The sequence below is a fragment of the Pholis gunnellus genome (genome assembly GCF_910591455.1).
Source record: "Pholis gunnellus genome assembly, chromosome: 6".
In the NCBI taxonomy this organism is placed as follows: Eukaryota; Metazoa; Chordata; class Actinopteri; order Perciformes; family Pholidae; genus Pholis; species Pholis gunnellus.
The window spans coordinates 24,153,152-24,177,447 of record NC_136532.1 but is presented as its reverse complement, the minus strand read 5'-3'; the positions used below and the strand labels follow the sequence as shown (position 1 = coordinate 24,177,447).

Below are 24,296 nucleotides of genomic sequence, written 5' to 3'. Positions count from 1 at the left end.
TGAAAGTTTACGTCAAATATTTGCTCAGATTTGTAATTTTGTCTACTTAAATACTGATCAGATCATATGTCTAGATTACATTAGTTTGAGTGTTGATGGAGCAGCTACAATGTTAGCATAGCGTAGCCCCGATTGATCCAAACTCACTTCAGAAAACAAGCATTTTATAAGTTGTTAACTTGTCGTCTTGTGGACAGACATGACAAAGCATGAATTCAGACTTTTTACAACTCTGCATTATTATGTCGTTATTTTGGCATCCTTGTAGATCCAATTGGATCACAGCTAAATCTGTTTATTTTGGGTCCATACTGCTGCAGTATACTAGCCATCTTGGGTCCTGCTGTATACACTAGATACAGCTCGGCAAAATACCTCCAGGTGATGTTATGAGCCCAGACAGGACAGCGTTTGGTTTTTACGATGTATCTGGGACTTCTACAACACGTACAAAGCAGCAACAGCTGTTTTTTTTTGCCTCCCATGGTTGATGAAACGTCGGTGGCTTCATGGAGCCGTGACGCTTCTAGCGCGAGTGACTCGAATAAACTCAAATGATCCCATTGTCAAACTTGCGAGGTTAAAGTTTGCTTTGTGTTTGGTGTGAACACAGCATTAGAGCTCTATGATATACAATATTTAAATATATTGGAACTGAGAAGATGCATGCATGTACAGTTAATATTTACAGTTTTACAGTAGAAGGTTACGGTTAATAATAATGAATGAATGTGTTTTGTTTGTTTTTCAGTCAGCAGGACTTGACTGACAGCACTGGAGAATATGTGAAGGTAAACTTCCTCTTTACTAGACTTCAAATCTATTTTAATGCAACACTCTTACCTCTTTAATGTGCAGCTTCCTTTTGCCGTGATGCTGCTGCTCTCTCTCTTCCTTCTCGTCAGAAGAATTAAAGACACTTTCAGTTCCCAGAGCTGGCAGCATTTCCAGCGAAGGTTAAATTAAAACTCCGCTGCTGTGATCCTCTAAACTCGGCACTCAGGCTCTAATTCAATCAGGACGGGTGACAGAAAGGACTCAGGAAAGGGGGGTGGGGGGGTATGCGGTCCCCTCTGCGGTGAAATACTTTGAAGCCGCGGCTCTGCCTGGAAATAAAAAGGTGCACACGGAGAGCGAGAGAATTTCCAGTTCATTGACTCATAATTGGATACTTGACAAACACACTTGTCTGAAAGGGACAAGCTGGCAATGAATGATAATGCTAATGAAATGAAAGCTATTCATTAGGGGCTTCCAGGTCCCCCCCCCCCCCCCTTCAAAACACACACACACACACACACTCCTATGTTGTTCTGAAGTGGTCCTGGCTTGGTGCCCAACCCTTGATTCACAGTCCAGTGGGACAAACCATTCTGTCACAAATTGAGGGGTGGGAGGTGTCACCTATAAAACAGTGTAGTAACAGTAACTAGTGTGTGTGTGTGTGTGTGTGTGTTTTGGTGTGTTCGTGTGATGGTGTGTGTGTGTGTGTGTTTTGGTGCGTTTGTGTGTGTCCCAAAAACAAAAGCATTCCCGGCCCGTCGTCGGTGTAAACTATTGATATACAGTATCTTGTGTTTGTATAAAGACGCGTCGGACAAAAGCGCCACTGAGTGATGACCCCGTCCACACAATGACGTTGCCACGGCGACGAGGCCAAGACTTCACGCCAGAGGGTCTGGCGGTTCTCGGGGGCCCCTGGCGTCGCCAGTGTGGGAATGCCCGAGCTGTCCGTCCTCATCCCGGCCCCCCCACCCCTGTTTCACACAAAAACAGAGCTGAAAAATGCTGCAGATTTACCCACAATGCTTGTTCTCTCCGAGAACGAACATTTCAAGATGTTTTTTTTTTTTAAGAAAGCAAGAGGAGTCTGGTTTGCTTTGGAAAGAAGCAGGAGAAATGTGTCGGACAGTAGACGTCTCTGTCTTGGATTTGAACGCAAAGCTAGAAGATGCTACATGAATGGTCTAAAGTGATGTTTTTGTTTTGTTGTTGTTTTATGTGTCTGATTGTGCGCCTGTGATGCCCTTTAAGTTCTCCAAAGAAAAGTTCTGGTTGGAGCCGCCGTCGGACAAACTGAGGAAGCAGCTGGAGGAGGAGCTGAAGCTGAGCGGCACCAACCTGAAGAGCCATGCCTGGTACCACGGACGGGTACCCTCGGAGGTCGGACTCTCTCACACACACACACACACACACATTGCATTAGCTGGAGGCTTACTTTAACCTTAATCATAGCCACTACATGCCTTACCCTTAACCAAATCTAAACTTCAGTCTTTTACCATGTGAAAAGCGTCCTCATAGTGATCAGATTTACTGTAGGTCCCCACATTGTAGTACAAGTGAAACATGCACACACACATCTGGACAACACCATTTTTTAAACGCGTTTCTTCGATTGTTGTTTTAAATATTGTAGCTTGAACGCTAGCAGCCAATACACCTAAAAGTCCTCATGTTTTGTTTAAAGACACTTCAGGTGAATGGGGTAAAACATTTACTAATAGATGTTTTTAAATATGCAAATTAGGCATTATCTTATTAAATATTTGCTCATTTGCATTTCCAGAACATAAATGTGAACTTTGGATAAAGCCAAGTTCAAAATTTGTGTTTCATGTTGTTGACATATTAAGTCGAAGGTTTTTACAGAGGGAATGTATGATATATCTTTGTATCACTCCATGAATCAGAAAATACTGTCAACAGCCATAAAAAAAAATCAATTTTCTCTATGTTTCTAATACAAACATGTTGTATAAATGAGTCTCTGAATTATGTGTGAACGAACCCCTCTCCTCTGTGTTAACCTTCAGAACATAGAGAGGAATGAAAGTGTGAAGTTTGGTGTATGTAAGAGCTGCTGAAGTGGAGATGTCTGGATCATAGTCTGAGAACAAACTCATTTAGAGAAAACGTCCTTTAAAGAGAGAAAACAGATATTTTTTCAACAGGATCTAAAATAAAACTGGCTATTGGGACCTCACCTTCACAGAAATAACCCTTTAAATTCTCAGGAATCATGCCATGGTTCAACCACAAGAGGGAGCTCTGTTCAAACACCAGCTGATCTGATTCTTAGTTTAAAGGCAAAATCTTGTTCAGCAAATCTAGATTCATAAAATGTGTTTAATACAAAACAACAAAAAGGACAGATCCCTATAAGTAGCATTGCCAAACACTTAAAATGTTTGTGGCAGCATTTTTATACCAGTTAGACTAAATTATTTCTGTGAGAAGTGTACACATAATATGAATCCATATTAAATAATGAAATGTCTCTTAAGGTGTCCGAGAGTCTGGTGGTTAACCACGGCGACTTCCTCATCAGAGACTCTCAGTCCAGTCAGGGCGACTTCGTCCTCACGGTCCGCTGGGAGCAGAAGACGCTTCACTTCGTCATCAGGAGGACGGTGGTTCAGTCCTCGGAGACGTACACTCGGGTCCAGTACAGCCTGGAGGGCGAGGCCTTCGACTCTCTACCGGCTCTCGTTCACTTCTACGTGGGGAGCAGGGCGGCTCTGACCCGGTGGAGCGGAGCTCAGATTCACCGGCCCGTGAACAGGACGCTGCCTCTCAGCTACCTGGAGATGGCGTTCTGCACCGCCGTCAGCCCGCCGTCCTGCCACAGAGGGCTGACGAACGGGAGCGTGGGCGGCGAGGAGAAGGTCTGTCCGAGGAGGTGAGGTCTCACTTAGAATACTTACAGAACAATTTGTTTTGTTTTATTCAGAGGAGCACAAACTACGAGAGTTTCTCAGTAATGCAGCATTTTTGATGACTGATGTTGATATTTGCCTGATATTTTATTTTTTGAAAATTATACATTTTGCTTTTATGAGAAAGTTCAATGTAGAGAATAACAGGAAATGTAGACGGGAAACAAATATAGTCCGACAGACTAATTTGCGGTTATGTGATATCTGTTGTCTGTCTTAGAGAGTTTGGTTGGCTCCTTTATTGCATGTCATACCCAAAAGATGTGCTCACACCACATACACTACTTCATCGAGTATTTCAAATAGTTGATAGTTGTTTATCTTAGTTATTTTGCTGCTTTTTTATGAATTAAAAAAGCATATAGACTGATGTTTGAGGCGCATATCACGTACAAAAAACAACTTAAAGGTAAAATATCATAGCATATTATATCTCAACACAATAACATTTCAAAAGCTGTAGAAATATTAGTGAATGTGGTGCTATCTGATTACAATAACCCAAAACTGATTCAGCAATGTAAGTACTGATAATATACCAATAAGCTTTGAGGCTTTGGTAGTTAAAACACATAACTCCCTCTTTATGTCATTTTATTAGCCCGAGACAGTGAACAATTCAAAATGAGACCCTGTTTGGTGTAAAAACCATCTCTCTCTCTCTCTCTCTCTCTCTCTCTCTCTCTCTCTCTCTCTCTCTCTCATTCTCTCTCCATGCAGTCCTTCCTCTCTCCACCACAGGGAGGTAGATGTAAACAGGGAGCAGGACAACCGGCCTCTGCTGACCGCTGGAGAATCCTCTCTCTCTACTCTGTACAACAACAGTGAGTTTAATACCAGACTAAAGTCGTTCTCCTCTTTGTTCTGATTCCCTATACGTGAAGTCATGAAATAGTTTCATCATCAATGAATATCTCTGTTAAATTAGTCCAATTGTTGACCAAGTTGGTGCACAGGTGATGTGGGTTATAGAGACAAAATGCTAAAAGTTATCATAAAAAATAACAACTAAATGGGATAATATCATAGCATATTATATCTATGACAATAACATGTTAAAAGCTGTAGAACAGTAAGTGAATGTGGTGCTATCTGATTACAAAAACAAGTAGTGTAAGAATATACCAATACGTTTCTAGGCTTTGGTAGTCAAGGATAACACCTGCTTCAAGGAATAGAAGAGAAATGTAATATGTTTATGTTCTTTTGAGTTATTCTTTATTTAACAGAGACAACACCCATTATTAATTATTCATTTATACAAAATGTTTGAGTCATCGTAACAAATTCCCATACAATTGTGCAACGATGACATGACAACGTCGTATCATCACTAAAAATCATGAACAATATTGAATCATCACCCAGCCCTAGTGATAGACAATCACAAGATACATGTGCAAGGTTTTTATTTTATTTCAAGAAAATTATCAAAAAAGCAAGAAATCCTTTTAAACATTTCTAGATATGGACTAAAAACTGATAACTTGACTCAAGGTCTAACTTTTAACCAAATTGCATTGCAAATTATTTACAGGTAAAAACAAAGACGTTCATAATAAAGATGTGGTCACACCACACACACTACTTCATCAAGTATTTCATATAGTTCAGGGTAGTTTATCATAGTTATTTTGCTGCTTTTTTATAAATTAAAAAAGCAGATAGACTTATGTTTGAGGCGCATATCACATAACTGCAATGTACAGAGTTCGGCTGGGGAGCTTTGTTGCATGTCAATATTTATTTTAGTTATCCTTAATTTACAATACCCATTATCAATCATTAAAAAAAATGTCCATTCCTTTCACGATCCTGTAATCACAGTCGTATGGTCCATATGTTTACTTTTAAAATCAGACAATCCAACATTCAGAGTGATAATTGGAACAAATGATATATTGTTTTGAACATAACTGCACACTACGTAATCTAAGAATAAATATTTGTTTCAGTAACCTCTCAAAAATGAAAAACAAGAAGACAAATTCTAATTACAAACTAAAAAGCTTTAAGAACATTCCTGGATATGGACTAAAACATAACAAATTTACTTTCCACAAAACTGCATTGTAAGTTATTTGCAGATTTTTTTAAACTATCGTTCTAACAAACAGTCAAACGAATGAACAGAACAGAAACATGACCTCTTTACCAAAAGCTTCACCAGTGTAAGGGGCTGTTCACATGTCACGTTTTTTTGGGCCCTGAAATCCATTGTTGTCAATACAGACACGCGTATGGCACGCTCCAAAGCGAGAGTGACGGCATTGCAGTGCGCAAGCGTTCCCAAGCGCATATTTTTCAGAGCGTGACAGATGCACCCTGAAATATAAATAGTTAAACTTTTGAAAGATGCACCACATGTCACGTGATGAGGAACCACCAATTACAGGTGGTAATTTTCTTTCTTCCGTAAATATCAGTCTACAGTAAATATATGGAGAAGTTAATCATTTTTGTGCAGGTCTACCCGCAGCTTTACTTTCTCTCCCATGGACTATTTTACTTGCCTTACCCTTTCCGTCTACGACATCCCAACAACCGGTTGAAATTAAGCTAAGCTTACATGGACAAATCAAGTAGTAAAGCTACTGTGAGGGATTTACGGTGCTGAAAATCAATGAATCTTTGTTTTGACTTTGTTTATTTTATTCAGTGAAGGTTACTGCTAATTAACAAAAACTTTATCATTATCTTTATTGCAGTGGCCAGATTTTTTGTTTCTAAGTAACAGCGGATACCGCAACCCCCCCAAGCACCTCATTTTAAAGAATAAAAGTGGCATGGCTGGAGTTTTCCACACGTTTTTTGGACGCAACATGTGAATGTCCCCTAAGGCTGTAAAATCCAGAAAAGTGAAACAACTACATTGCAGCACGTTCTTCATTCCTTTTTGATTTTGTTTATAGAAAACACTCTTCTCCACAAAAGTGTAACTGCAGAAACAAAAACAGTAAATACTAGCAAAATAGCTGCCAGAAGAAAGGCCACCACATCAATCGAGTAGTACTGGATCATTGACATTTTGTAGGACTCCGTCCTTAGATGTGCTGCTCCTTTGTGCCTCATGACGAACTCGATCCAGAACACAGCCCGGTCCATTGGTTTCATGGGCTGGTCTCTATGCAGGCTGGACAGCACCTTCATCTTATCCATGTAGGTTGGATTATAGAGTACCTCCTTCAGAGCCTCCAGGAAGTTGTCTTTGTTCACAGTTGCAATGTCCAGGACTTTGGCCACACCTCTTGCTTTCATCCTGAAGAAGTTGTCAGGCTGGTCGAACAAAAGGGGCAGGCCGACCAGGGGAACACCGTGGTAGATGGCCTCCTGGATTCCATTGGTACCTCCGTGGGCCACAAACACTCTTGTCTTTGGGTGACCCAGGAGGTCTTTTTGAGGCAGCCAGTCCAAGAGTAAGGTGTTGTTGCCGAGGGTGGATGGTCTTTTGCCTTTGTGCTTCCAGATCACCTTCTGAGGAAGTTGGGCAAAAGCAGCGGCAATGTCCTCAGTGATGTCCTCAGGAAGTTTTGCCACCAGGGATCCCAATGTCATAATGATGACGCCATGTTCACCAGAGCTCTGGACAAAGTCCTCTAGTTCTTTAGACAGGGGCTGGGAGGGTTTGCATTGAAATCCTGACATGTAGATGACATTTGGCATTGTGGGTCGCGGGAACTCAAAGGTGAAATCGTTCCTCATCAGCCAGATGTCTGCTGCCTGAAACAGCTCCATGTAATGTACGTCATTTCCAAAGTAACGATGGACGAACGGTTTGTAGTTCAAATCTGTGACATACCAACATTGAAAACAGGTGAAGAAATAGTAAAGTAAGTTCTTGACCCGCTCCAGAAACGTCATCTTGTCAGTCAGCTCTGCCCCTGGTATTGGGACATATGACAATGGGAAAGGTGCGATCGCCTGATGCCCCTCACCCTGAACAGTCCACCTCACATTGAAGACAAGTGGAAGACCCAAACGATGACCCAGAAGGACCCCTGCACCAGTTGCAGGGTCTGTCAGGAACACATCATATTTGGCATCTTGGAGGCTTTGCATCAGTTTGGTATTCTCAAACATCTCCCCCACCCTCTGAATCGGAACCTTATGCATCTCATAGAACATTTCCATCAGTTCGAAATGTAGAGACATATGAGCCCAAAGCGAAGCACCTTTCCGCCGCATGTTAATCATTTTGTCTACAAATATCCCAAAGCGTTCTTTATCAAAACCAATAGAGGAATTTACTGTGATGGACTTGTAGTGGGGGGACTCTGGTTTAATGTATATGGTCTCTGTTGGTATTATCATTGTGATTTCGTGGCCTCTGGTGTGAAGCTCCTCAACGAGGACTTTCATGTTGATCCAGTGGCTTCCATCCACAGGCAACACCAAGACTTTCCCTCCGTTTACCAAGAGTGAAGAGCAGAGCAGCGCCACAAGTGCCAGCAAGGCAGGTCGGTCCATCTCTGAAAGAGATTCTGATAAGAGATATAAAAATGTTAGATCTGTCCTGATCAGTAAGGCTTCACAGTTCTTCAGTTCAAGAGTATGCATCAATTTAACAAATAATCTGAACAGAAAGAATTTAACAATAAAGAATAGTGTATAATTTTAGCTGCTTCATAGTTTTAAAAATGTTTTTGCTGACTATTAGTGTTTCTACATTATATACATCCGTCTCGTCTATTGTTTTAATTCATAATGAAGAAAATACAACTTTTAGAGTAAAAGGTCTACCACATTATAATATGATTGATACACAACTGGAAAAAGATGACAACATAAATTGCTGGCTCGTTAAACTAAGCATAGAATGCATTGATTTAATGAAATGTTTGTTTCAGTTACTGCTCGAAAATAAGGAAAAACAGGAAGAAAAATTAAAATGACAAACTAATAGCTGTTCTGTATTTTATAACCTGCATCTGAATTCACGTCAACATAAAAAACAAGCATGATAGATAGGGTTGGACCATAGAGTTTAAAACATTATGATATTAATAAGGATATTTTCTAATACTTTATTGTATACCATATATGTTAAAACCTAAAGCGTGAGTCTTTATATTCGTATACTGTCTACATATATATGGTACAGTGTGTATTGAAAAAGGAGCAGCTAGGATGCAAGTTTTTCATTGTATATCTGCAGACTGGTGGCACATGATACTTACATTAATCCTTGAATGTATGCAAAAGTACATACTAAATAACCAATGTTTTGTGAAGCAATTAATCAATCAATCAATCATTTTAGTACTTTTTATTCACAGCATGAATAATCATTTTGAAAACTTGAATTTGTAGAACGATTTACATGACAACATCCTATCATCACTAAAAATCATGAACAATATTGAATCATTGTCCAGCCATAGGGATACACAATCACAAGATACATGTGCAACTTTTTTATAAAATTACTCTGATTTCATTTAATGTAAATAAATGCAGTAGGTCAAAATGATTTCTTTCTTTTTTTTTCTTTTTTTAAACCTGCAAGAAATCTTGAACAAAAAATCCTGGATATTGAGTAAAAACTGATCACTGACTTCTAACCTAACACCAAATTATATTGTCAATTATTTACAGATTTTTCTTTAGGTATTGTGCTTCCAGAAGAACACACAAACAAATGAAAAGGACATAAACATGAACTCTTTGGCTGAATTCATTAGATAATAAGAGGTTTTTGAGTGAATTCAGCGACACACTGAGGCATGTTAGGTTACCAATGGAAGACGGTTTGTATACTCTTCAGCAGAAAAGAACAGTTCATTAATGATCTTTGTTTTGTCCTTTAAATCTTTTCAACAATAAATCAGGATCCAGTTAACTATCTAGCAGCACGTTCTTCATTCCTTTTTTACTTTGCTTCTAGAAAACACTCTTCTCCACAAAAGCGTAACTGCAGAAACAAAAACAGTAAATACTAGCAAAATAACTGCCAGCAGAAACGCCACCACATCAATCGAGTGGTACTGGATCATTGACATTTTGTAGGACTCCGTCCTTAGATGTGCTGCTCCTTTGTGCCTCATGACGTACTCGATCCAGAACATAGCCCGGTCTATTGGTTTCATGGGCTGGTCTCTATGCAGGCTGGACAGCACCTTCATCTTCTCCTTGTAGGTTGGATTATAGAGTACCTCCTTCAGAGCCTCCAGGAAGTTGACTTTGTTCACAGTTGCAATGTCCAGGACTTTGGCCACACCTCTTGTTTTCATCCTGAAGAAGTTGTCAGGCTGGTCGAACAAAAGGGGCAGGCCGACCAGGGGAACACCGTGGTAGATGGCCTCCTGGATTCCGTTGGTACCTCCGTGGGCCACAAACACTCTGGTCTTTGAGTGACCCAGGAGGTCTTTTTGAGGCAGCCAGTCCAAGAGTAAGGTGTTGTTGCCGAGGGTGGATGGTCTTTTGCCTTTGTGCTTCCAGATCACCTTCTGAGGAAGTTGGGCAAAAGCAGCGGCAATGTCCTCAGTGATGTCCTCAGGAAGTTTTGCCACCAGGGATCCCAATGTCATAACGATCACGCCATGTTCACCAGAGCTCTGGACAAAGTCCTCTAGTTCTTTAGACAGGGGCTGGGAGGGTTTGCACTGAAATCCTGACATGTAGACGACGTTTGGCATTGTGGGTCGCGGGAACTCAAAGGTGAAATCGTTCCTCATCAGCCAGATGTCTGCTGCCTGAAAAAGCTCCATGTAATGTACGTCATTTCCAAAGTAACGATGGACGAACGGTTTGTAGTTCAAATCTAGGATATACCAACATCGAAAACAAGTGAAGAAATAGTAAAGTAAGTTCTTGACTCGTTCCAGAAACGTCATCTTGTCAGTCAGCTCTGCCCCTGGTATTGGGACATATGACAATGGGGAAGGTGCGATCGCCTGATGCCCCTCACCCTGAACAGTCCACCTCACATTGAAGACAAGTGGAAGACCCAAACGATGACCCAGAAGGACCCCTGCACCAATCACAGGGTCTGTGATGAACACATCATATTTGGCATCGTGGAGGCTTTGCATCAGTTTGGTATTCTCAAACATCTCCCCCAACATCTGAATCGGAACCTTATTCATCTCATAGAACTGATCCATCAGTTCAAAATGTAGAGACATACGAGCCCAAAGCGAAACACCTTTCCGCCGCATGTTAATCATTTTGTCTACAAATATCCCAAAGCGTTCTTTATCAAAACCAAGAGAGGAATCGACTGTGATGGACTTGTAGTGGGGGGACTCTGGTTTAATGTACTTGGTCTTTGTTGGTATTATCATTGTGATTTCGTGGCCTCTGGCGTGAAGCTCCTCAACGAGGACATTCATGTTGATCCAGTGGCTTCCATCCATAGGCAACACCAAGACTTTCCCTCCGTTTACCAAGAGTGAAGAGCAGAGCAGCGCCACAAGTGCCAGCAAGGCAGGTCGGTACATCTCTGAAAGAGATTCTGATAAGAGATATAAAAATGTTAGATCTGTCCTGATCAGTAAGGCTTCACAGTTCTTCAGTTCAAGAGTATGCATCAATTTAACAAATAATCTGAACAGAAAGAATTTAACAATAAAGAATAGTGTATAATTGTAGCTGCTTCATAGTTTAAAAAGTGTTTTTGCTGACTATTAGTGTTTCTACATTATATACATCCGTCTCGTCTATTGTTTTAATTCATAAGGAAGAAAATACAACTTTTAGAGTAAAAGGTCAACCACATTATAATATGATTGATACACAACTGGAAAAAGATGACAACATCAATTGCTGGCTCGTTAAGCTAAGCATAGAATGCATTGATTTAATGAAATGTTTTTTTCAGTTACCTCTCGAAAATAAGGAACAACAGGAAGAAAAATTAAAATGACAAACTAATAGCTGTTCTGTATTTTATAACCTGCATCTGAATTCACGTCAACATAAAAAACAAGCATGATAGATAGGGTTGGACCATAGAGTTTAAAACATTATGATATTAATAAGGATATTTTCTAATACTTTATTGTATACCATATATGTTACTACCTAAAGCGCGAGTCTTTATTTTCGTATACTGTCTACATATATATGGTACAGTGTGTATTGAAAAAGGAGCAGCTAGGATGCAAGTTTTTCATTGTATATCTGCAGACTGGTGACACATGATAATACTTACATTTAATCCTTGAATGTATGCAAAAGTACATACTAAATAACCAATGTTTTGTGAAGCAATTAGTCAATCAATCAATCAATCATTTTGGTACTTTTTATTCACAGCATGAATAATCATTTTGAAAACTTGAATTTGTAGAACGATTTACATGACAACATCCTATCATCACTAAAAATCATGAACAATATTGAATCATTGTCCAGCCATAGGGATACACAATCACAAGATACATGTGCAACTTTTTTATAAAATTACTCTGATTTCATTTAATGTAAATAAATGCAGTAGGTCAAAATGATTTCTTTCTTTTTTTTTCTTTTTTTAAACCTGCAAAAAATCTTGAAAAAAAAATCCTGGATATTGAGTAAAAGCTGATCACTGACTTCTAACCTAACACCAAATTATGTTGTCCATTATTTATAGATTTTTGAGGTATTCGGCTTCCAGAGGAGCACACAAACAAATGAAAAGAACGGAAACATGAACTCTTTGGCTGAATTCATTAGCTAATACGATGTTTTTGAGTGAATTCAGCGACACACTGAGGCATGTTAGGTTACCAATGTAAGACGGTTTGTATTCTCTTCAGTAGAATAGAACAGTTCATTAATGTTTTTTGTTTTGTCCTTTTGAATCTTTTTCGACAAGAAATCAGGATCCAGTTAACAATCTAGCAGCATGTTCTTCATTCCTTTTTGACTTTGCTTCTAGAAAACACTCTTCTCCACAAAAATGTAACTGCAGAAACAAAAACAGTAAATACTAGCAAAATAACTGCCAGCAGAAACGCCACCACATCAATCGAGTGGTACTGGATCATTGACATTTTGTAGGACTCCGTCCTTAGATGTGCTGCTCCTTTGTGCCTCATGACGAACTCGATCCAGAACATAGCCCGGTCCATTGGTTTCATGGGCTGGTCTCTATGCAGGCTGGACAGCACCTTCATCTTCTCCATGTAGGTTGGATTATAGAGTACCTCCTTCAGAGCCTCCAGGAAGTTGTCTTTGTTCACAGTTGCAATGTCCAGGACTTTGGCCACACCTCTTGCTTTCATCCTGAAGAAGTTGTCAGACTGGTCGAACATGAGGGGCAGGCCGACCAGGGGAACACCGTGGTAGATGGCCTCCTGGATTCCGTTGGTACCTCCGTGGGCCACAAACACTCTTGTCTTTGGGTGACCCAAGAGGTCTTTTTGAGGCAGCCAGTCCAAGAGTAAGGTGTTGTTGCCGAGGGTGGATGGTCTTTTGCCTTTGTGCTTCCAGATCACCTTCTGAGGAAGTTGGGCGAAAGCAGCGGCAATGTCCTCAGTGATGTCCTCAGGAAGTTTTGCCACCAGGGTTCCCAATGTCATAACGATGACGCCATGTTCACCAGAGCTCTGGACAAAGTCCTCTAGTTCTTTAGACAGGGGCTGGGAGGGTTTGCACTGAAATCCTGACATGTAGATGACATTTGGCATTGTGGGTCGCGGGAACTCAAAGGTGAAATCGTTCCTCATCAGCCAGATGTCTGCTGCCTGAAACAGCTCCATGTAATGTACGTCATTTCCAAAGTAACGATGGACGAACGGTTTGTAGTTTGGTTCTGTGACATACCAAATTTGAAAACAAGTGAAGAAATAGTAAAGTAAGTTCTTGACTCGTTCGGGAAACGTCATCTTGTCAGTCAGCTCTGCCCCTGGTATTGGGACATATGACAATGGGGAAGGTGCGATCGCCTGATGGCCCTCACCCTGAACAGTCCACCTCACATTGAAGACAAGTGGAAGACCCAACCGGTGACCCAGAAGCACCCCTGCACCAATCCCAGGGTCTGTGATGAACACATCATATTTGGCATCGTGGAGGCTTTGCATCAGTTTGGTATTCTCAAACATCTCCCCCACCATCTCAACCACTTGCTTATGCATCTGATAGAACTGTTCCACCAGTTCCAACTCCAGAGATATACGAGCCCAAAGCGAAGCACCTTTCCGCCGAATGTTAATCATTGTATCTACAAATATCCCAAAGCCTTCCTCATCAAAACCAGCAGAGGAATTTACTGTGATGGACTTGTAGAGGGGGGAATCTGGCTTGATGTACCAGCTGTCTGATGGCCTCATCACTGTGATTTCATGGCCTCTGGCGTGAAGCTCCTCAACAAGGACTTTCATGTTGATCCAGTGGCTTCCATCCAAAGGGAACACCAAGACTTTCCCTCCGTTAACCGAGAGTGAAGAGCAGAGCAGCGCCACAACCGCCACCAAAGCCGGTCGGTACATCTCTGAAAGAGATTCTGATAAGAGATGTAAGATTGTTAGAACTATCCTGATCATTAAGGCTTCACAGTTCTTGAATTCAAGAGTATGGATCAACATCTGGAAGCTGGACTCATTTGCTATTTATTTGTTAGTTGTGTATTAAATGACATAACTGTGTTGCAGATGACCTGAATCTTAAGAAGAACTAAAATTGTAGATTAGATTACTTAATATAAAACATAATTGGATTAGAAGCAACATGCAGTTGCAGAACCATGTTTCATCCTAAATCTGCAGTTCCTTTAATTTTAGTCTGGAAAGCAACGTCTGATGATCCGAAGAGTCTGGGATTTGGAAGATGGGAAGTCTTGTTAGTGATAAGATACAGATTTAGATTAATTACCAAAGTGCAGGATCTTAGAGAGATAACAAGCTGTGTCGTCTGCAAAAACGCTAACTAGAGTTCACGAGTTGTCCAGCTTCCAGATGACAGACTCCCGACATAAAACTTAATTTTTTGTAGGTATACCTTCACATCCAAGAGGACTGTTCACAGTACAAACAAACTTAAAAAGAACTGGAGGTATAAGTATTGCCGATGTTAAATTATGTTTTTGTCACCCCAGATTCTAATTTTGGTGACCTGTTTAGGAGAAGTTGGATGCAGGATAAATCTTAGTGTCCAAAAAGAGACACCTTCAAAAATCAAAAGCAAGATGATGTTTGTCAGGAACTTGTCTAATCAAGTGTATTGGGCTGGATAAATGCTCACATGCACAGATGTCATGTACAGTACTTAAAGTTTGGGCCAATGCGTTCAAACTAAGAACTCTGCAGAAATGGTTAGAGAATGACATTTACGTCATGTAGATACTTGCGGCTATGCCAATAACAACGAACATATTTAAGCGCTTATTTGAAGCATAGTTTCTATTTACACCCAGATAAGAATAGTCACATGGCAGCTATGAAGCAATTTACACCCAGCCAGGATGGATATGCTACTTTATTTAGTAACAGTTAGCTAGCCGAAAGGCTTTTATTTAGTAGTAACAGTAACAGTAGAAATATAAAGAGCAACAAAGTGTGTGTAAGGAGAAGGTTGTGGTGGATGAATGGGACCAATTTAGGACTTTCATCCAGGAGACCAGGAGTAGAGTCCTGTGTTGCACATATTATTTTCCGTGCTTTTTATCATTATTATTATTATTATTTTCAGCTTAGTTTAGTTAGATTTAGGCAACACAACTTATACTACATAGCCCAGTGGTCCCCAACCACCGGGCCGCGGACCGGTACCGGGCCGTGGGTCATTTGGTACCGGGCCGCACAGAAAGAATAAATATTATATTATTTCCGTTTTATTGATTTTTTTTTTTTTTAAAGGTTTATTTTGAAAAATGACCGGATTCTCTCACCATTTCATCCGCCTGTGGCTCATGACACATGGCAAGACGCTTGTCTCGGTCACGTGATATGTTACCTCAAAAATTAAGCCCACAAACTAGCGAAAATGAGTAAAACACTTTTGGAGAGCTTCTTTGCAAAGGGAGAAATGCCCACTAAGGAGACAGAAGAAGAGCCTACAACTTCCAAGAAAAAGAAATCTTCATTTAACAGACAATATCAGGAGTCTAATTAAATATCAGGAGTAATTCTCACGCGCCAAGCCCGCTCTGCAGAATATGTGGTGACAGAGGAAGATCAGCTGCTGGAGATTGTAAATGACGGTGGCCTTACAAGTATGTTTGAGACAACAACTCTGCTGGTGTTAAGGATTAAAATCAAGGCTGAATATCCTGAGATCGCCACTAAAGCACTGAAAACCCTGCTTCCATTTCACATATCCTCTTTGTGAAGCAGGATGTTCTGCAGTGACAACAATCAAAACAAAACGCAGTCGACTGGACCTGAGGAACACACTTCGGGTGTCATTGTCTCCCATTACCCCCAGATGGGACCGTCTCGTTGCAGAAAAACCATCTCAGGGCTCCACTGATTCAGCGTTATTGCGAGTTGTATTTATTTATGCATTTTTTAAATTTGTTTTAATGCCGATCGTATCATTTTATTTCGTCGTGTTTATCCGCCACACCTTGAATGCCGGTCCATGAAAATATTGTCTTACATGAAGCCGGTCCGTGGCGCAGAAAAGGTTGTGGACCTCTGAAGCCTACATACACTTAGAGCATCTAATACATATTATTGTTGGCTTCGGACACCTGGGTGCTAATTTGCCTTTCCGAAATTACTTTTCAACTATCATCATCTTCCTTTAATCCAATAAGATACATGTCAAATGCTTCTGAATCTCTCCAGTTGACTTTTAGGAGTAAGACTGCCAAGTGCCAGACAATGCAAAATAGCACCAGTACACATGGTTAATGACTATTGGTGGCTGTCATGAACAAATATCACCATATGCACAGTTGATAGCAAAGACTGTCTGTTTCAGTAGTGCAGCCAAAACGATGCAGATGCACATCACTACAAGACTTTCCACAAAGGACTTTCAGCTCCATGACTTACATAACTTCCAGATTTCCTGGTTGCACAACCACTCAATGTGGGAAGTCCTGCTCGGACTCGGATTGATTTAGGCTCCTCTCTCAGATACAATTAAAACCATTAGTTGTAAAGAACATTTTGAAACGATGCAATAAACAGCCAAGACTACCTGTAATAAATGTACATGTTTTCTTTACAAATGAGAGAAAACCTCTGCAAACAGGAAACATGAGCTGATAAGCATCTGTCCCCAACAATAGTTCAATGCTCTTGCTTTAATTACCACTATTGTTTTTTTTTTCAATCTGGGTCTCATTTGTTTTTTTCCCCTGTTGCCGTGAGTCGGCTCATCCAAACCTCCAAGCTTTGATCGTCTTCTCATAGTTAAATAGCTGAAGGGATGCCATAGTAGTGAATGAAAACCATTTTGACGCCAGGTTGCTCAAGGCATTCCTAAATCGCTCTCCTCCTGCTTGTAAACGCAGAAACATCTGGAATTCGCTAGACATCTGCAAGTACTCAGGGTTTACCTGCAAATATTCATCACGGTAACACAACTTGAACCCCAAAACAACAGCACGGAAACGTTAGGAAAACGTTTTTATTTTAGCTTTATATGAACGTACTACCGGCCGTATCCATACGTTAGCCCGTAAAGCGCCTATTCTTTCACTTACCGATAGCGTGTCAACACGAGCTTGTTGTTTGTGCGTCCAGCCTCCCTCGCAGCAGCCGGCTAACTGAACTCCACCGACGTCCAGCTCTGAAGGTTCGAGCAGCTCTCGGAGGGTGTTGATGCTGAACAGGACTAAAGTCCAGAGCGTGCGTGTGTGTGTGTGTGCAGGTTAGTTACATAATTGAGAGTTTAATTTAAACAGCCTCACGTGGCAAACTTGAACCTTGATAACACCACAGGATGTAGTACTTATATAAGAGTGACCTGTGGTGGCAGGTTGATATGGGACAAAGGCAAATGAACTTGATATCTTTTGTCCTTTTTTGACGCACTTTGTTTTCTTTAAAACACAAAGGCAGCAATAATAACCATTGCTTTTTTAACAGGTAAAATAAAAAAGGTGTGATAAAAACTATCAGAGGAAAAATTTATTTTATTACAATTACATATAACAAAATTAAATAATCTTGACATTGCACCTACATACAGAAGATGGAGTCTTCTTAGTCATAGATGGGACCGTCTCGTTGCAGAAAAACCAGCTCAGGGCTCCACTGATTCAGCGTTATTGCGAGTTGTATTTATTTATGCATTTTTTAAATTTGTTTTAATGCCGATCATATCATTTTATTTCGTCGTGTTTATCCGCCACACCTTGAATGCCGGTCCGTGAAAATATTGTCTTACTTGAAGCCGGTCCGTGGCGCAGAAAAGTTTGTGGACCTCTGAAGCCTACATACACTTAGAGCATCTAATACATATTATTGTTGGGCTCCTCTCTCAGATACAATTAAAACCATTAGTTGTAAAGAACATTTTGAAACGATGCAATAAACAGCCAAGACTACCTGTAATAAATTTACATGTTTTCTTTACAAATGAGAGAAAACCTCTGCAAACAGGAAACATGAGCTGATAAGCATCTGTCCCCAACAATAGTTCAGAGCGTGCGTGTGTGTGTGTGTGTGTGTGCAGGTTAGTTACATAAAGGAGAGTTGAATTTAAACAGCCTCACGTGGCAAACTTGAACCTTGATAACACCACAGGATGTAGTACTTATATAAGAGTGACCTGTGGTGGCAGGTTGATATGGGACAAAGGCAAATGAACTTGATATCTTTTGTCCTTTTTTGACGCACTTTGTTTTCTTTAAAACACAAAGGCAGCAATAATAACCATTGCTTTTTTAACAGGTAAAATAAAAAAGGTGTGATAAAAACTATCAGACGAAAAAGTCTTCTTAGTCATTAGGTTGTTGAGTCAGTGTGATTTAAAGGTCATGGCAGCAAGTAACCAAACAGCTGCTCATACCTGAACATAACCTCGTTATCTGACTTTAAAACAGTCGATAGGATCTTTCCCGAGACAAATATATCACACATTAAAACGAATATGTTGAAAAACAATGAAACTTTACCCGAGAACTAAATGTGATTTTTACATCAACCTCATTTAGGGGATATGGCACTTTATTTGTCTTTTGGGATTTCTTAAAATATGTTTAAGAATCTTTTTAGAATCTTTTGTAAATGATCAAAATCAACGCAATCAAAAAATGTTGGGAACCAACAAAAGAAAATGATAAAAGCTGCTCAGTAATACAAGAAAACCGAGCAGACGAGACTGAGGCAAGGTATAAAATATGTGACATGGAGATATTTGTTACTTTTGGAAATTGTATTTGTACCTAAATCTCCAATAATGAAAATACTTTTTATATTTATTTTTATTAATGCTCTTTTTTTGGGTTTGACCATAACGTGGATTAAACCGCCACTGAAAATAGTCCCCAACACAAATGCGCCATTTCCCCCTCCTTGTTTGATAAATAACTATATCTGTTTTAAGAGACTTTAAAAAAAAGGAAACTATAATTTTAGGAAGAAGTAAGAACCTGTTTCTTATCTGCCTTTCTTGAAAACTGACTAACACCTTCATCGTTTGATGGTTTGCCTGAAACATGCTGTTGTTTCCAGCCTCAGAGTCCAGGAGCCCCGGCAGCATCCGAGCAGCCAGCGTGGCTCCGTCCCCGTCCCCCTCCAGGCGCTTGTATCCCGCCTCTCCAAACGGCACCCTCCGCCAACGGTGTACCGAGGGACCCCGACCTCATCTGAACCGGGACTCGCCGTCCTCTGATGATCTTGGAAGCTGCTACACGGAGCTGTACCCCCAGAGCTACGTGGAGAGGCTGCGGGTGGAGGACGGGTCGGCGGGAACCGATCCGCTGAGGGTGGAGGACGGGAACGTGTACTTGTCGCCGGTGGTGGAGACGGTCTCTTCTTTCAAACCGAGCAGGTACCAGTCGGCGCTGATGCTCGCGGAGAACAAGCCTTTGGAGGTGGGCGTCCTGCGGCGGGTGAAGGAGCTGCTGGCCGAGGTCGACCCCAAGACGGCAGCCAAACACATCACCAAGGCCGACTGCATGGTACTGTCTGAAGCTGCTTATGATTACCAGTGGCTGAAATGACTATTCATAATGGGAAAGAGTAGCTTGTTGTGTTTTTACACCTAACTTTTTAGCCTCTTTAGCCTCACTTTATAGCCCAAAACACAACTGCTTTGATTCAGTCTCACCGCTTTCATCATTTCCAGGTGCAACAGGAAGCAGAAAGACGCAGTTGAAGACTAGTTAGAGAAGGAAGTGGCACATCTGGCAGCTTAAGGGACAGAAACGTTTCTCAGGAGTTGGTGGAGACCAAAAGCGGAGCTAAATGAGAGAGAATATTGGACTGATGCCATTTTAAATAAATGGTTGGGAACTGCTTTCTTACCAATTAGCCTTCACAACTTAAATATAAGATGACAGAGAAAAACATGGTCAGGATATCTCATAGGTACTGTGCATTAAAATCGCCCACCAGGTATAAAGAGACCTCTTCAGGAGTAGACCAGTGAACATGTGTCTGTTTCCCAGGTGGCCAGAATTCTGGAGGTGACTCCGGAGGCGCAAAGGATGATGGGAGTTAGTTCTGGGATGGAGCTGCTCACGTTGCCACATGGCCAACAGTTGAGACTGGACCTGCTAGAGAGGTAACCCCGCCCCCCCCGAATGTGCAGAAAACCACGTCTAGTTTGGTCCGATAGTCACGATCGGATTTGATCGAGTACAGAGAGCAGTCAAGTTTAATTTGAGCCTTTTTGTTAAGCTACTTGCTCATTATTTTTACATTTACATTAACTAGCTGCAGCTGCTGGAATCTGTCAATTTAACCAGCAAAAGCGACGGTAAAAAGAAAACACCTACCTGTTTTGTATGTTCATCTCTGATTGGACAAAACTCCCAAAACAGACAAGAACTTTAGTTATTATTATTTTAACAAGCTAAGGTCCTTTATGTCCCCCATGTTCGTGAGCACTCTCACACAGAACGCGAATATTACGCAAATAAAAAAGTGTCATTTGTTTCGGAATAATGTTTATTTTTTTTTTTGCTTTTCGCACCACGAATAAAGGTTTCAACCAATCACCACAAAAACCAACAGCAGAGGAATCCAATATGTGAAGGTCTTTACACGCTAAAGGTTACATGTTAGCTGGTTGACCAAAACCTGACAAAGTGCAGCTTCCAATGATGAAAATGAATGAAAGAAATTAATTAGCATGTCAATATAAAATTATATTTAAATACTGTTGTTGTTTTTGTACTTTCACACAAAATACAAATATTTCGCAGCGCAAAAAGCGCCATTTTCCTGAGCTTTTGCACCACAAATAGAGGCATCAACCATTCGGGATGAGGTGCGGCCATATTTATGAAAAAAACAAGCAGTCGGAACCAAGATCAAAACTTTATTACTCCTTTTTAACCTTGACAAAGGCAGCGCAGGCCAATTTTGTGACTTTTTATGAGAAGAGATCATAATTTACCTCCTAAAGCAATATAGGACGTTGTGTCAGTCTCCTCACTGGTCACATGAGCTCAACTTTTGAAGTGTCTCCACCGTCCTGCAGGTTCCAAACCATGGCGACCATGCTGGCTGTGGATGTGTTGGGCTGCACGGGGACGACTGAGGAGAGGGCCGGCCTGCTGCACAAAATCATCCAAATCGCAGCGGAGCTCAAGGGCACCATGGGAGACATGTTCGGCTTCGCCGCCGTCATGAGAGCGTTAGAGCTGCCGCAGGTGAGCATGCAGCGTACACAGACAGGAAGCCTGGGGGGGGGGAGAGAGAGAGGGAGAGAGGGAGAGGGCATCTGAGAGCAGCTGAACTATTGTTGGCAGATTAACATGTTATGATATAGATGCCTTAATCAGTCATCTGCAATAAAAGCTGCAGTATAAGCACTATACTAATAAAAGAACAATGAGCACCGCTGCACTCCGATAACACTCTAGCGTGACCATATTATCCTTGTTTGATGCTATAAAACCTCAAGAACTTATTGTTTCCTCATCTCAGAGTTGGAATCATGACCTGGCGAGTTAGATATTACAAATGGCTAACCTTTCTAACAGTAGAGGAAGAAACTTCGAACCCCTTTTCTTTTCAAGTTTGTCCTCTTTCACAGAATCACATCAATGCATCAGCTGTGACTGGACTGATCTATAGTATGTGTCAGCATTTATTCTGCTTTCTCTGCCCCGTTACATTTCATGTAATTATATTACCTTTTGTTGTTTATTCCATGTCTGAATAAACACCTTATTTAAGGGTGACACTACAGGCAAAAACATATTTTATGCACTGATCAATTATGAGGTTTTGGTCTATTTTTCTTCCATAACACGTGTTAATAATGTTAATCTAAATGAGTTTGTTCTCAGACTCTGATGATAAATCTCCACTTCAGCAGCTCATACATACACCAAACTTCACACGTTCATTCCTCTCTATGTGCTGAAGGTTCACACAGAGGGGTTTGTTCACACATCACTCACACACTCATTTATACAACGTTTTATTAATACAAACATGGAGAGATTTTATGGCTTTCGACAGTATTTTCTGATTTATGAAGTGACACAAACAGATATCATAAATCCCCTTTGTAAAAACCTTTGACTCTAGTATGTCAACAACATGAAACAAGAATTTTGAATTGCTGTCAGGTTTTAACGCTGATGTCTTCCTGTCTCCCAGGTGTCCCGTCTGGAGCACACCTGGACGGCGTTACGGCAGCGACACACAGAGGGCGCCATTCTCTACGAGAAAACCCTGAGGCCGTTTATGAAGAGCCTGAACGAGGGCAGAGGTATGTGTCCGATTTATAGACCAACAAACCTCCGTTTAAACCGAAGGCACTCACCGTCTGTGCGTGTCCGTCCTCCAGAGAGCTGTCCGCTGCCCAACACCACCTTCCCCCACGTCCTGCCCCTCCTGTCCCTGCTGGAGAAGAGCGTGGCGGTGGGTGAGGGGGCGGAGCCGTGGGAGGCGGCCGAGGTCGGGGTGGACGTGGTCATGTTCCACCTGGGGGCGGCGAGGACCATCGCTCAGCTGGGGGGCATCTACCGCTCCAACGCAGAGAGCAAACTACAAGGTAAAGGAGACTGTGTGGTGTTGATGAGGGACATTGTGTCTGCATTAAATGCATACTTGTAGGTTTTAAACTTTCAGACTGTTGGTGCCCCCCAGTGGTGGGAGAGACACGTGAATTATGAACAACCAGTAAACAGGAAGTGACCATATTTGGACTGCGGTGACGTGTACGTCTCTGGTAGAGACCTGTCAATCACTGTGTAGCCCCGCCCTAAAGCATACCCTGCTTTATGGTCTGTTTGACTCTAAATGGACCATCATTTACTAAATGAACATCATGCTGTATTGAAGAAGACTTGAAACTAGAGATTGAGACCATAAACTCATGTTTACAATGTTTACTGAGGTAATAAATCAAGAGAGAAGTAGAGTCATTTTCTCATAGACTTCTATACAACCAGAGGAGTCGCCCCCTGGTGGACACTAGAGAGAATGCAGCTTTTAAACACTTCCTCATTGGCTTTACTCGTTAGAACTGGAGGTTGCCGCCTGGTTCAAAATGAAAAACAAACGTTTATAAAACTATTATAAGCCCGTTCTGCTGCTGATCCAGTGGTGTTGTTGACGTTGATGCTGCAGGTTTCAAGGAGCAGCCGGAGGTCCTGGAGCTCTTCCTGACCGACTTCCAGATGAGGCTGCTGTGGGGGAGCAGGGGAGCCGAGGAGAGCCAGGCTCTGCGATACGCCAAGTTCGACCAGGTTCTGACCGCCTTGTCCAACAGGCTGGAGCCGCCCGTCAGACAGCGCTGACCCCGGAAAGAAACCACTGACTAGATGGACAAACGATGCAAACCGAGAAGCTGCAGAATTCACAGTCTTCACATCTGATTCGTTTTGTCACAAACTCCTTGTGTTCTCATTTGCCGTCCTCATCCAGTATCTATATTCTTAACCGAGGACTTTTAACGCGTCAGAAATAAACTTTATCCTGCCGTTATGAACCAAAATTGCGAATGGAAGATATCCGTGTAAATATGCAGCGCTGTGCCAGAATCTTGTTGCTTTTGTTCTGTGGAAACAAAACAGGAAGTTGTTTTCTGTTTTGGTGAAGAGGAGGCTGAGCCTCAGTGTGTTAGACACGTGTTCATGTCTGGAGCCTGAAGGCTGGACCTTCCCTAAATCTACAAACGTATGTCATATTGTACAACCCAATAACAGAATAACATTGTGTCTACATTTCCAATGTGTTAATCATTAAGATTTTCTCATTTGAATATTTAATGTAATGTGGGAGGAGAGTACTGATGCTGTAATCAGTGCTGAGGTCAGTTCAGAACTTTAGTTTGCTTTTTTCTTCCTGTTTCCTTCAAAGTAAAATCCGTACAGTGCGTCACATGATCACACATTCTCTCATCATCGCTTTGTGAATTTAAAGTGTCTGAACTGAACCCAACCACACGAGTACAGCAACACACGGGTACTTTTACTTTGCATAGTGTTAATGTCTAATATTTATCTGAAATGTAAATAAACATGTTTACCTCACTGTCAAGCTGGTTTATTGGATGAAACCGTCCTCT

At 41.3% G+C, this 24,296-nt stretch overlaps 4 protein-coding genes across 4 annotated transcripts in view; 1 reads left to right on the top strand and 3 right to left on the bottom strand.

The window, feature by feature from the left end:
- sh2d3cb (SH2 domain containing 3Cb) overlaps positions 1 to 24,261 on the top strand; it is a 33,218-nt gene extending 8,957 nt beyond the window's left edge. Inside the window, exons 3-12 of the mRNA XM_079161392.1 lie at positions 752 to 791; positions 2,035 to 2,163; positions 3,288 to 3,682; positions 4,440 to 4,543; positions 19,277 to 19,725; positions 20,215 to 20,330; positions 21,252 to 21,423; positions 22,382 to 22,493; positions 22,572 to 22,778; positions 23,357 to 24,261. Of these exons, the coding sequence (XP_079017518.1) occupies positions 752 to 791; positions 2,035 to 2,163; positions 3,288 to 3,682; positions 4,440 to 4,543; positions 19,277 to 19,725; positions 20,215 to 20,330; positions 21,252 to 21,423; positions 22,382 to 22,493; positions 22,572 to 22,778; positions 23,357 to 23,526 (1,894 nt within the window). The 3' untranslated portion in view covers positions 23,527 to 24,261. The remainder of the gene's footprint in view (positions 1 to 751; positions 792 to 2,034; positions 2,164 to 3,287; positions 3,683 to 4,439; positions 4,544 to 19,276; positions 19,726 to 20,214; positions 20,331 to 21,251; positions 21,424 to 22,381; positions 22,494 to 22,571; positions 22,779 to 23,356) is intronic.
- LOC306697463 (UDP-glucuronosyltransferase 2A2-like) lies at positions 6,606 to 8,186 on the bottom strand (the record flags this gene model as incomplete). Its single annotated transcript, XM_079161395.1, has 1 exon — positions 6,606 to 8,186. The coding sequence occupies one exon, from the start codon at positions 8,184 to 8,186 to the stop codon at positions 6,606 to 6,608; it is 1,581 nt and encodes a 526-aa protein (XP_079017521.1).
- On the bottom strand, positions 8,887 to 11,163 carry LOC306697462 (UDP-glucuronosyltransferase 2A2-like). Its single transcript, XM_079161394.1, has one exon. It carries the CDS (start codon positions 11,156 to 11,158, stop codon positions 9,578 to 9,580), a length of 1,581 nt encoding a protein of 526 aa, XP_079017520.1. The 5' UTR covers positions 11,159 to 11,163; the 3' UTR covers positions 8,887 to 9,577.
- On the bottom strand, positions 11,809 to 17,422 carry LOC306697461 (UDP-glucuronosyltransferase 2B31-like). The gene is made up of 2 exons (XM_079161393.1): positions 17,302 to 17,422; positions 11,809 to 14,151 (listed from the first exon to the last, which is right to left on the bottom strand). Exon 2 carries the CDS (start codon positions 14,135 to 14,137, stop codon positions 12,557 to 12,559), a length of 1,581 nt encoding a protein of 526 aa, XP_079017519.1. The 5' UTR covers positions 14,138 to 14,151; positions 17,302 to 17,422; the 3' UTR covers positions 11,809 to 12,556.
- Positions 24,262 to 24,296: the final 35 nt, after the last annotated feature.

What these genes read in the sequence shown, in the direction of transcription:
- LOC306697462 (XM_079161394.1), bottom strand. Translation starts at nt 11,158, where the DNA reads ATGTACCGACCTGCCTTGCTGGCACTTGTGGCGCTGCTCTGCTCTTCA.
- LOC306697461 (XM_079161393.1), bottom strand. Translation starts at nt 14,137, where the DNA reads ATGTACCGACCGGCTTTGGTGGCGGTTGTGGCGCTGCTCTGCTCTTCA.